The following is a 14,042-nucleotide window of genomic DNA, read 5'->3' on the forward strand; positions in this document are numbered from 1 at the left end:
ATATACATACAGAGTACCAGTCCAAAGTTGACACCTACTTATTCAAGGGTTTTTCTTTATTTTTTACTGTTTTTTACATTGTAGAATAATAGTGAAGACATCAAAACTATGAAATAACACATATGGAATCATCTAGTAACCTAAAAAAGTTGTTAAATATATTTGCAAAGCTGCCAAGGCAAAGCTGTCAAGGCAAAGGGTGGATACTTTGAAGAATCTCAAATATATTTTGATTTGTTTAACACTTTTTTGGTTACTACATGATTCCATATGTGTTTTTTCCTAGTTTTGATGTAGACAATGTAGAAAATATCAATAAAAACCCTTGAATGAGTAGGTGTCCAAACATTTGACGGGTACTGCATGTTTTTTGCATTGGATGAGTCTCAATCCACCGGCATCCGCCGATGTCATGGTGAAAGGAGACAGAGCTAGAGCGGTGTTCGTCAGACCAAAAATCTGTACCGTCAGAACGGTTTGGCCTACAAACTATTATGACCCCTCTATGGAAAGATGAGACTCTCACAAACACAATGGTGTTCTCCGTTTGGGACTCGTCTGAAGTCGGTACAGCCGATCTGCCAACTTCTGTCTATAGCGTCCGAACAGTTTGGTCTACACACTAATATCTGTGGAAAGGTGAGACCCACGAACACGTCAGTTGTTTTGCTCAAGGACGCTCACAGGCCTCACAAGACTCGTCTGAAAGTCCCCCGGTACCAGTTGATTTTTTTTTATAGAAGTACTGAACAAAAATAAACACAACATGCAACAATTTCAACGATTGTACTGAGTTACAGTTCATATAAGGAAATCAGATTGGGCCCTAATCTAATGGGGAGCCAGGCCCAGCCAATCAGAATGAGTTATCACCCACAAAATGGCTTTATTAAAGACAGATACTCCTCAGTTTTATCAGCTGTCTGGGTAGCTGATCTCATAAGGATCGCACAGGTGAAGATCCCGCATGTGGAGGTCCTGGGCTGGCGTGGTTAGACATGGTCTGCGTTCAGTTGGTCGTTCTGTGAGGCCGGTAGGACGTACTGTCAAATTCTCTAAAACGCGTTGGAGGCGACTAATGGTAGAGAAATGAACATTAAATGATCTGACAACAGCTCGAGTGGACATTATTGCAGTCAGCATGCCAATTGCACACTCCCTCAAAACTTGAGACATCGTTGGCATTGTGTTGTGTGACAAAACTGCACATTTTAGAGGGGCCTTTTATTGTCCCCAGCACAATGCAATGATCATGCTGTTTAATCAGCTTCTTGATATGCCACACCTGTCAGGTGAATGGATTATCTTGGCAAAGGAGAAATGCTCACTAACAGGGATGCACAAATGTGTGTACAGAATTTGAGAGAAATAAGCTTTTTGTGTGTATTGAACATTTCTGGGACCTTTTATTGCAGCACTTTACATGTTGTGTTTATATTTTTGTTTCAGTATATAAACACATTATATATATATATATTCTATTTTATTTATTTGTACATGTATTTAACCCCTTATTTTTGGTACTAAACAGTCTCCAGTACCAAAAATAAGGGGTTAAATACATGTAAAAAAAACAAAACAAATTTGTTTCCTGATCTTTCTTATCTCTCTCAGATATAGAACAGGCACTTCAGAAGGAAGTTCCTTTAGATTGTTTTAGGGACTATCTGTTGTTCCATGTAGTGAATCTGTTCTTCAACTGGTCTTAAATTTCAAAATCAAATAGAAAAATTATCCTTGGTATGACCTTTTTAAAACAATTCCATATAGCTTAGTAGAACCCATCCCAGCTTAGTCGGGGCTTAGACTGTTATGGGTTAAGTCAATGTTAAAAGTGACCTTTAATTGCAGTTCAATCATCTCTCATTGTTGAGACTTCAAAAGTGTTGAAGGTCCTTTCAGATCATATTTGCTTAACCATGCAGTGGTTATGTAAGATTTCTCCACAAGTTATTTCATTCCAGGCCAGTTGGCCGCTGGAAGAGACCAAGGCACAGAGTAAATATTTGGGGCGATTATCAAACCATGCTCCTTCGTTCTCATGATTAGAGGCTGGGGGTCAACTCAATTCCATTCCACAATCAATAAAATGGAAATTCATGAGATGAATACAAAAATATCCTCATTAATTTGCAAGCCACTGGATTTACATTTAGGCCTAGCTCATTTCCTGAATTAACTCGAGTTGAAATGGAATGGACCAAGCCTAGCCCATAATGACGGCTAGTCATATTTGTGCTAAAATGACCCGATGTCTGTGGTCCCAGTGTTAATGAAGGTGTACCAGGTGTTCTCACCTGGTAGGGACTTGGCCCATTTGACAGCTGAGACAACCTGCTGTCCGCCCAGCCTGTTGAGGGTGGTCATGAGGCGGGTGGAGGTGTCGGGAATGGTGCTGTCGTAGCCAGAGTAAATGGCCTCCGGCTCGATGGCTTTGAGCAGGGATAGCATGGTGGGTACCAGCTGGGGCATGGACTTGGGGATCAGGGCGCAGGCCCTCTCGTCAGGTGGGGGAGGGCTCGGCTCCATCGTTGTCTGCTGACCTTTTAATCGGATCAGCTTCTTGTTTTTCCTCGCTGCAAAGAGGAAGACAGAGAATAAAAGAGAGCTGATCAGTAATTCTCCTCCCTGTTAGCTATCGTATCTCACTCAACCCAGGTGGTGATAGTACATAAACCACACAGAAACCTTGCCTTGTGTTTTCATTAAAAAAACTTGCAGCCTATAGGATGCCTTATCCGGTTACCTTGGCTACAGTTTACCCCTAACATAGAGGTCGGTCATCCACATTGTGTTACGCCTGAAAAGGTTTTAATAATTGAAAGTGAGTTAAAAAGAGCAACGTAACACAAGAAGAACACAAATTGTATTTTGGACTTGGGTGAAAAACTGTTCTATCAATTTTGTTATAATATGTGGCGCTTGGCAACGGATGAGAGGGTCACCATCAAAAAAACATCTCAGTCTTGTCTATCCTTTTTTTATTTCCTCCATACACGTTTCTATGGCAACTAAGCCGTTCTGGTACAACCCAAGGTTTTGGTTGTCTGCTTATGCACCCGTATCCATCAAGGTTTTTTCCCCTCTCTGACTCACAAATAAAATCAACAATTTAATACCCTGCAGCACTGTGAGAATGAACATGTATATAAATAGCATATAGTGGTGATTTAATGTGAATTATCGTCATGTCCATTTCCGCAGAGTGCTGCCTCTTTCTTAATGGCATATTTTCGTTCTCACTCGACCATTTAGGCCCTATTTCCCTTAAAAACACAAATGTCCACAACCAAACACAGCTGATGTGAACCTTGTATCCATCTTTCTATGGCTCAGGGACATGGGAACAACTGGCTCTGACTGAATGATTGTTGTTGATCACTGGCTCTGACCCTTGTTAAACACTGGGCCAGAGAGGAACCACTGGGTTAGCTTATGTCAACATTAACCGCGGGAATTAAGGCCCACTACTGGCTTAAGTGAATCCAAGAGTTAATCCTACTCCTAATCACAGTCGCTATAGGGGACAAAAACATAAAGCCCTACCTTTCAGAGACAACATGCTGTCTACCTTTGCCGGATGACTATGTTTGCCAAAAGACTGAAATAGTGTATACTACCAGTCCACTGATATGAGAACAATATGAATGTGTGTTGGTGCCACTCTTACCTTCCAGATTCATCCCTGCTTGGAGACACTTGCGGAAGCGGCACGCCGGGCAGTTCTTCCTGCGGATCTTGTCTATGATGCAGTCGTTCCTCCCAGCGCACAGATAGTTGTGTTGTCCTGGGGATGGAGGAACATGGTAATTAAAACAACACATTTCACTGCACCTATCCGGTGTGTGACAAAATATTTTCATTTTTCTTATTTTTACTAGCAAGAGGGTCTAAGCCAAGCACTGCGGGTTGCCGCTCATGACCTAACCTAAAGGTGAAGTAAGGTGACAGCTCATTCACTTTTGAGGTTTACACCCCTCCACGGACAGGTAAAATAGTAGCCTAAGCTTTTTAAAAACAGAGATAAAGAGATTGTCCCTATGCTGTGGGTGTAATGCTGTTGATAGTGTGGCCTAGTTTTGAAGACGAGGGAAAAAAATATTGCTTGTATGACAGAGCCTGGAGAATGCCAACTGAAAATGTTCACCCAGATCAACGCATCTTCTATGGTAGACAGAGGCCATGCTCATGACTAACTAATTTAATATAAGCAACAAGTAGGCCTACCCAACTGTATTCACATCATCGGTCAAATACAAAAACAAATGTTTTTAAAGGACCTAGTACATCTACAGATAACATGTTTTATACCAACTATAAATATGATCATTAATGAGATCAAATGCCACACTTTCTACTGATGTGATAGCTTTTTTTGTTTGATCTACAGTCAGGGCATTTACGTAAAAGTTAGTTAAATAGATTAATATATTACTATTTTACAGTACCACAACAAATGATTAACCGCAGAGAAACGCAGCCAAAGCACTGCAGAACAATATCCACCTGGAACCTGCAACATCAAATCCCAGCTAACTGTAATGCAGTGGGTAGTCATGGCAGCAGCAGCCATTGCAAAGAGCAGAGCAAACAACCATCCATAAACTAAACTAAACAGTGCCAGCTGAATCCCCAGAAGCATCCGCTCTCTAATCCCATTTTCATACTGTAGGCTTTTGAGGAGGACTTGGCTGGCGGTAGGTGCTAGGCTAGCCCTGGTTGGCAGGCTTCCTCCAGCCCTGCTGAGAAAACATGGTCAGGCTAGGGATACAGTGGGAGATGGGAGTGGGGGAAGGGAACGGGGACTCTTTGGTTGGAGGGTGACGTCACTAGCCAATAGCCATCCAAACATGACTAGAGTGTCCTCTTAGTAAAAGCGAGTGAGTGATTTGGGTCATGTGACATGTTGACAGGTTATGGTGATTTGTGTGTCATAACCAACCGCTGCGGGGCTTGCTCCTTCAGCTCTGCCTCTAACATGCGTCCCAAATAGCACCTTACTGTATAGCACACTATAAAGAGAGGAATAGGTTGCCATTTGAGTCAGACAAAGGCACAGTAGGTTAGAAAGGTACACAAGACGGTCTACATCTTACCGAGCGTGGTGGTAATGGCAGATAAGTACACATGCTACTTGTAGCATCCCTTCACAGGCCTTTACCTTGAGCCTAATATGCTGCGAGAATCCCAGTGGCATCTTTATACACAATAACATGCTATGCTGAACCTTTCTTATATTTGTTGGTATGATTGACATCCCAACAAACATTGTATTGTCACAAATATACAAAATGAGTGCATTTCCGTTCTAGTGTTCTATCCATCACAGGTCAATAAAGAGGTTCACTAATGTTCATTTAAACTGCACGGTTAGTTATTCTGAAAAATAGGCATCTCTCTTTTGGCTAAAAGAAAAATACACCATCACATTCAATTAAACAATTACCAGCAAAAGCAAAATGTGAATTTTTTATTTCGGATTATAACAAGTTAAAAAATAATCAAGGGCAAACAAATCATTAGAATCAGTGCAGTTACAGTATGACATTATTGGGTTTTGTGCATAAATACATCTCTTAAAGGCCCAATGTAGCTGTTTTTATCTCAAAATCAAATCATTTCTTGGTAACAATTAAGTACCTTAGTGTGATTTTTGACCATTTTGATTGAAAACAAAGAAACAAAAATTGCTTCTTAGCAAGAGCAATTTCTCAAGCAAGAATTTAGCTAGGACTGTTTGGGAGTGGTCTGAGCGGGGAAAACTGAAAACTAGTTATTGTCAGAGCGGTTTGGAACTCTTTCTTATTAATCTATTAACCAATTTACCGCCTGGTGTTGTCATCAGGCAGTCCAAAACTCCATCCCAACAAAACAGGCAGAAATTTCAGGCAGTCTTTTCAAACAGCCGTTACACTAACACGGCATTATCATTTTCACAACTTCAAAGTATTATTCCAAAATCACGTTGACTGCACTGGGCCTTTAACTCTATTAGCGAAGTGATGATAGAGCCACATTCCAAGCAGGAATTAAAAACAGAATTTAAGACCCAAATACATTATGAATCATCAAATCACAAACACATGCATTGAGAAGGGTACTGTGCATGTTCAATCTTGCATATCAGGTCAGATTTCCAGTACAGTGATTGAGGGACATGGATAAAGCAGAAGTGTTATTAAAAAGGTGGGTTTATTTACCATCTGTGTTTTGTCGTGCTCTCCATCCTTCACCATAGCGACAACAACCGTAGAATGGAGGAAGAAAGAGCAAAATAACAGATATGACGTCTTCTCGCTGAAAGTACAGCTCAATTCAAGTCTCAAAAAAGTTAAATATGATTTTACTTGGTCATTTACACCAGTAAAGTTGAAATAACATTTACAATATGTAACAATTATCCTTTAAACTGAACTCAAATATTGTATTTCACTCAGAGTGATATCTGTTATTTTTGTAGTTAAACGCAGGGTTTGAATTTGACAAACAGATCCAGTAGCTATATCTCCATTCTTTCAATACAAACACCGAAATAGCTGTGTTACAAACTACGTAAATACACCTCAACATAAATACATAGACTGCCCTGAATTATGATAACGTTCATGGCTGCTCAATTGTATTCATAGGAGTAACAGTAGCATGGCAGCCCACTTGTCAAGCATTCAGAGCAACTAAATGGACTTCAAAGGCAGTCCCAGTGAACGGTACATTGACTGTGGTAGTGAGATTGTAATAAAACAAATCTAGGCTACGTTAAGAGAAAATGGTTAAAATAACAAACCCGAAAAAGGCTACAAATCCCAAACACACACATACAGTGCATTTGGAAAGTATTCAGACCCCTTTACTTGTCCCACATTGTTATGTTACAGCCTTATTCTAAAATTGATGAAATATTTTTTTTTTTCTCATCAATCTACACACAATACACCATAATGACAAAGCGAAAACAGGTTAAGACAGTTTTCCACATTTATTAAAACACACTGTCATCAGCTAGCTCTTTGTGCCAGCCGCCACTCTTCACTAATAGCATATCAGCCACCCTTCACTAATAGCATATCAGCCACTCTTAACTAATAGCATATCAGCCACCCTTTACTAATAGCATATCAGCCACCCTTCACTAATAGCATATCAGCCACCCTTCACTAATAGCATATCAGCCACTCTTCACTAATAGCATATCAGCCACTCTTCACTAATAGCATATCAGCCACTCTTCACTAATAGCATATCAGCCACTCTTCACTAATAGCATATCAGCCACGCTTCACTAATAGCATATCAGCCACTCTTCACTAATAGCATATCAGCCACTCTTCACTAATAGCATATCAGCCACGCTTCACTAATAGCATATCAGCCACTCTTCACTAATAGCATATCAGCCACTCTTCACTAATAGCCCTTCGCCTCAAATGAGTAAACTAATGTAATGATTACAATTTAATCTAAAACTAGTTTCCAAGCTCTTTAAAGATACAAATTAACCCTTTGAAGCACAATGTAGGCCTACACAATGGAACAGCATCTTTTAGCGGCATCTCCCCCATATGAAACAGGAGAGGAGATCTCATGTAATTCTAATGACCAACAGTCGTTTGGACAGGCTGTTCAGAGGTATAGGATGCAAACAATGGGTTGGACATAAAAATAGCAGCATAGACACCACAGCCTGATAGAAAACCATGAGTCACTAGCCTACTCTGGCCTGGGGTAATAGAAGCCTAAGGAAACCTTTTCTGATTATATTTGTGTGAACCTAAAATGTTCCTAATCTTAGCTAGAAATTGTAAGAAAATTAGTTAAATAAAATAGTCTGCTCAAATGAAACATTAAAATGAGCCCACTTTTTAACACAGAGCCAATCGGTACCCTTTTGTTAGAATATCTTTACCTAGCCTATAGGTAAAGACAACACTTAGTGAGTCCACATGTCATGTGTCAAAAAGGACATACAAGTGTACTACTGCAAAGTCGCTGTACATTTTACCACAATAGATTGACCGGTAGTACATATGTTCAACTATAGTCTATTATTGAGAGGGAGAACTGGGCATGAATGGAGTTGTGAGTGTGGATGTTTACTCCGTCACCAACCTTCAACGGCCCTCTTGAAGAAGACCTTGCAGCTTCCGCAGGTGAGGACTCCATAGTGGCAACCAGACGCCTCATCTGAACACACCAGGCAGATCTTATGGGTTGGACCGCTGGGCTTGGCAGGGGCTGACGACGTGGAGCCGCTGGCCTCGGGTCTCGCCGTTGGACTGCACAAACACAACAGGTTCATATCAGATCCATTCAATTTAAAAGTATTTTTAAAGAATCAGTTGTTTTAGTTTTACACAGGTGAATATCACTCAGATCCAGACAACTATAGATGGGTGGGTTGTTAAGCAACAAAACCAATGCACGTGCAACTTTGGGCAAAACAGAAGGGGTTGGCTGACATTCAAAGGATTATTGACAACATGTAAAGTTAAATATTTGGTGACAAAATATAGTTTATTGAAATCAAATGCATTTGCACAATATGCACCGGTTGTCTCTCAAATACAGTGCCTTCAGAATGTATGCACACTGACTTTATCCACATTTTATTGTGTTACAGCCTTAATTTAAAATGGTATTAAATCACTGGCCTACACACAATACCCCATAATGTCAAACTGACATTTTTACAAATCAATACAAATTAAAAGCTAAAATGTTTTGAGTCAGTAAGTATTCAACCCCTATGTTATGGCAAGCCTAAATCAATTCAGGAGTAAAAATTTGCTTAACAAGTCACATAATAAGTTGCATGGACTGACTCTAATTACACTTTGGATGGTGTATCAATACACCTAGTCACTACAAAGATACAGGTGTCCTTCCTAACTCAGTTTCCGAATAGGAAGGAAACCGCTCAGGGATTTCACCATGAGGCCAATGAGGCCAATTTAAAATAATTAAGTGTTTAATGGCTGTGATAGGAGAAAACGGAGGATGGATCAACATTGTAGTTACTCCACAATACTAACATAAATGACAGCGAGAAATGGAAGCCTGTACATAATACAAATATTCCAAAACATGCATCCTGTTTGCTATAAGGCACTAAAGTAAAACTACATAAGATTTTGCCAAAAAATACATTACGTTGGGGCAAATCCAACACATCACTGAGTACCAATCTTCATATTTTCAAGCATGGTGGTGGCCGCATCATGTTATGGGTATGCTTGTCATCGGCAAATAGGGATTTTTGGGGGGGATAAGAAGAAACGGAACAGAGCTAAGTACAGGCAAAATCCTAGAGTAAAACCTGTTTCAGTCAGCTTTCCAACAGACACTGGGAGACACATTCACCTTTCAACAGATCAATAACCGAAAACACAAGGCCAAATATACACTGGAGTTGCTTACCAAGACAACATTGAATGTTCCTGAGTGGCCCAGTTACAGTTGACTTAATTAGCTTGAAAATCTATGGCAAGACTTGAAAATGGCTGTCTAGCAATGATTTAACAACCTGATTAACAAACTTAACAGAGCTTGAATAATTTTATAAAGAAAAATGTGCAAATATTGTACAATCCAGGTGTACAATGCTCTTAGAGACTTACCCAGAAAGACAGCTGTAATCGCTGCCAAAGGTGATTCTACTATGTATTGACTCCGGGTGTTGAATACTTATGTAATCAAGAGATACGCGTTTTATTTTTCATGATTGTTTTTACAAATGTTATAATTTTTCTTTTACTTATACATTTATTTTGTGTAGATCGTTGACCAAAAAACGACAATGAAATCAATTTTAAACCCACTTTGTAACAAAATGTGGAAAAAGTTAAGGTGTGAATACTTTGACTGCACTGTACATGTTTACAGTCGTTGGTTAGCAAGCTAGCTAATTTGAGCTATATTAGCATAGACGTGACATAAGTCAAAACACCTCAAAATAAGACATGGTATCAAGAACAAGAAAGAACTAGCTGAAACTAGCCACCTACGATTGCCCACATGGCAGCTTCTCGTCACTGTTGCTAGCTATCTGACCGTTCAGAATCATAAAAGACTGCCTTTTACCCCTGAGATACACGTGCATCATTTTCATGACGTTGTCAGGCAACCCGTGTATAGGCAATTTATGAGGGATTATTGGTGTTCAGCAAGAACATTTGACAATATCAAAACAGCTTAATATTATCTGTGTTTTGTCTGACTTTCATCCAAAGAGTCATCCAAAGAGTCATCTGAGTTATTGCAAAGCAAACAATTCTTAATGCAAGGTTGTTAATCATAACACAGGTAGTTGCCTAGAAAATATATGGCATTTATAGTTACGCCAGGAGAGTAACGACTGAGGTTTTAATCTCACACTCAAGCATCAACTGAAGGATACTGTAATATACTGCCATGTCTGAGCCAGGATAATTACCCGCCTTGGTTGCAATTCTACGATTGTAATTATCTCCGACTCCCTTTCACATTAAATTAACGACGCTATGAAACTACAGAAACTTAACACTACTTTGTCAAAGCAATGCTGACAGACGTACACTAGGAGTAACCTTTTAACGCCTCGTCAGACAAAAAGCATTTACTAATTTCTAATACAATCCATAGGAAGATTTTAACAGCATTAGGTAAAGCTTTCCACCCTAGTTTGCTTTGCCAACACAATAGACAGGGCTTATATTATAGACTACAAAAGGGAAGCACAGATGCGAGCTGCCCAATGACACGAGCCTATCAGACGAGCTAAATTACTTCTATGCTCGCCATGAGAGCATCAGCTGTTCGGGACGACTGTGTGATCACGCTCTCCGTAGCCGATGTGAGTAAGACCTTGAAACAGGTCAACATTCACAAGGCCGCAGGGCCAGACGGACTACCAGGACGTGTACTCCGAGCATGCGCTGACATTTTCAACCTGCTCCTGACCGAGTCTGTAATACCAACATGTTTCAAGCAGACCACCATAGTCCCGGAGCCCAAGAACACCAAGGTAACATGCATAAATGACTACCAACCCATAGCATTTACGTCTGTAGCCATGAAGTGCTTTGAAAGGCTGGTCATGGCTCCAAGAAGCTCTAGATCCACTCCAATTCGCATACCGCCTCAACAGATCCACAAATGATGCAATCTCTATTCCACTCCACAATGCCCTTTCCCACCTGGACAAAAGGAATACCTCTGAGAATGCTGTTCATTGACTACAGCTCAGCATTCAACACCAAAGCTCATCACTAAGCTAAGGACCCTGAGACTAAATACCTCCCACTGCAACTGGATCCTGGACTTCTTGACAGGCCACCCCATGTGGTAAGGGTAGGCATTAGGGGTGCTTGCTTTGTCCCCTACTGTACTCCCTGTTCACCCACAACTGCGTGGCAGGCCAAGCACGACTCCAACACCATCATTAAGTTTGCTGACGACACAACAGTGGTAGGCCTGATCACAAACAGCGATGAGCCAGCCTATAGGGAGGAGGTCAGAGACCAGGACAACATCCTCTCCCTCAATGTGAGCAAGACAAAGGAGCTGATCGTGGACTATAAGAAAAGGAGGGCAGAACAGGCCCCCATTAACATTGACGGGCTGAAGTGGAGCAGGTCGAGAGTTAAGTTCCTTGGTGTCCACATTACCAACGAACTATCATAGTCCAAACACACCAAGACTGTTGTGAAGAGGGCACGACAACACCTTTGCCCCTCGGGAGACAGAAAAGATTTGGCATGGGTCCCCAGATCCTTAAAATTACATAGCTGCACCATTGACAGCATCCTGACCGGTTGCATCACCGACTGGATTTATATACTAGGCAGTGTAGACTGTTCTCTCTGCTACCGCAAGGCAAACGGTAAGGGAGCGCCAAGTCTAGGACCAAAAGGGTCCTTAATAGCTTCTACCCCCAAGCCTGCTGAACAATTAATCAAATGACCACCCGGACTATTTACATTGACCCCCCTTGTTTTTACACTGCTGCTACTTGCTGTTTATTATCTATGCATAATCACATGACAAATTACATCAACTAACCTGTACCCCCGCACATTGACTCAATTTACATTATCAAGCATTGTCACATCACCTCCCCATACAACCCCTGTATATAGCATCGTTATCGGTTTGTAATTTTCTTGTTACTTTTAGATTTTTTTTGTTTTTTTACTTTAGTTTATTTGGTAAATATTTTCTTAACTCTATTTCTTGAACTGCATTGTTGGTTAAGGGCTTGTAAGTAAGCATTTCACGGTAAGGTCTACACCTGCTGTATTCAGCGCATGTGACAAATAACATTTGATTATGTAACTTATTTAAGAGATCATGAGAAGTGGGCCTAACGTCTATAGACTAGGGCATGGCATTTACATTCAATACGAGTCACACAGCTGAGGGAGGCCCAAAGAGTATGACCTAAATTCAAAGGCCAGTCTAATGGTCATTGGAAAGACGACACTTGTTTATATAAGTGGTGGTGGTGATGGGGGGGGGGGGGGGGGGGGGGGTTGGACTTTGGCAGGCAGCCAAGCCATTCACAGCTAGGCTGGATTTAGGCTGACTACAAGGCTGCTTGACAGCTCATTCCATGAAAATATTCCCCCTTTACACTACTATTCCCCCGGACACCAATTGCCTGCGACTCGCAAACTAATAAATGCCTAAAGTATGAGTAAACAAAAACTTCAATTAGTAGCCCAGGAGCTTATTTGCTTAAATCACTTAAAATGTGCTTATTACAGACAGGCTTCTATTTGAGCCAGGTATCTATTTCCTTAATGCACACAGCTTTGCTCATTTGCATAGTAAATTGTTTAATTCCAGCATTTTAATACATTTCTTCATTTCCTGCACTAATGTGTTATCATTTAAACACCGTCACGTTTTCTGTCTTACTATGCCTCTATATAAAAAAATATATGAATATATAATATATATATTTTCCATTACAGAATAATTATTCTTCTGACTGCATTTGGCAGTTCTTACCTTTGCCACTAGAGTGCGATCAGGCGATTGATGGGGGTCTGTACTCCCGAAGTTGTTGACTGTATTTGTGCTTGCCATTTAACTAGCAGTTCTCAGCTGTTAGCAACCAATGGCTAGCAGTTTCTTACTGTTGGTAAAAACAGATGATTGCCGTAATTTTTTAGTCATTACTGTCTTATTTAATGTAATCAAGCATTAAACCTCGTAAACTTTCACGGTAACCCCGTAAGCAATTAATTTAGACCAAGTGTTTATTTGAAAGAAGCAGTTACTTACTTGCTGAAATGTGTGCCGCTGCCCGGCTTTTAAAAAGGGCTATTTGAGACACCGTTTAATTGAAGTTTTATAGTATGTGTAAACTAAAAAACATATAGTATGTGTAAACTTATTCTAAAATGTATGACATTTTTCCCTCAATCTACACACAAAACCCCATAATGACAAAGCAAAAACTGTTTTTGAGAATTGTGCATATATATACAGTGATCCCTCGCCACTTCGCGGTTCACTTATCGCGGATTCGCTATTTCGCGGATTTTCATAATGCATTTTTTATTTTTTTTTGGTGCATTGTGCTCTGCATTCTGATTCGCTAAAAACTCACTCCCGCTTCTTGTATCAAAACATGCTACGAATTGTGCTATCATTTTGTCGTCTCGTGCAGTTATGTGTACGTACATAAAACAGCTTGGCAAATTTACATTAAGTTGGCCAGGAAGGAAGGAAGGACTAACGCTTGGTCGCTTAGCAACCATGGTGCGAATGGCCACTGAACTTAAGCGAGTAGCTGAGGAATGGGACCCTTTGATGAGCCGTTCATTACAGTTCTCCAACGTAATCGATGGTGGCATGTCGGTGTACAAGGATCTTTTTGCAAAGAAGAAAAAAGAGCGACAACAGCTGCCTATCACTATGCTCTTCTCCCGAACAAACACACCTGCACCGCGGGCTTCAGAAGAAGAGAACACTGCAGAGCGCAGTCAGGATGCAGCGGCCCAGTCTGAAGAGCAGTGAAACGGCCTACACGTGAGTCACTGTATTTGTATACATGTAAT

General features: G+C 40.6%; 1 protein-coding gene across 4 annotated transcripts in view; it reads right to left on the reverse strand.

Annotated features, from left to right (window-relative positions):
* Nucleotides 1-14,042, reverse strand: part of LOC139537784 (glucocorticoid receptor) — a 108,840-nt gene that overhangs the window by 18,647 nt on the left and 76,151 nt on the right. For 3 of the 4 annotated variants that reach the window (XM_071339560.1, XM_071339558.1, XM_071339559.1), the window contains exons 3-6: nucleotides 8,107-8,273; nucleotides 6,201-6,227; nucleotides 3,671-3,787; nucleotides 2,298-2,576 (exon numbers count right to left, since the gene is read on the reverse strand). In XM_071339560.1, coding sequence (XP_071195661.1) covers nucleotides 2,298-2,576; nucleotides 3,671-3,787; nucleotides 6,201-6,227; nucleotides 8,107-8,273 — 590 coding nt within the window. The remainder of the gene's footprint in view (nucleotides 1-2,297; nucleotides 2,577-3,670; nucleotides 3,788-6,200; nucleotides 6,228-8,106; nucleotides 8,274-14,042) is intronic. The other variant, XM_071339561.1, reaches the window with a different exon arrangement.

The sequence above is a fragment of the Salvelinus alpinus genome, chromosome 13 (assembly GCF_045679555.1).
Source record: "Salvelinus alpinus chromosome 13, SLU_Salpinus.1, whole genome shotgun sequence".
Classification (NCBI taxonomy): Eukaryota; Metazoa; Chordata; class Actinopteri; order Salmoniformes; family Salmonidae; genus Salvelinus; species Salvelinus alpinus.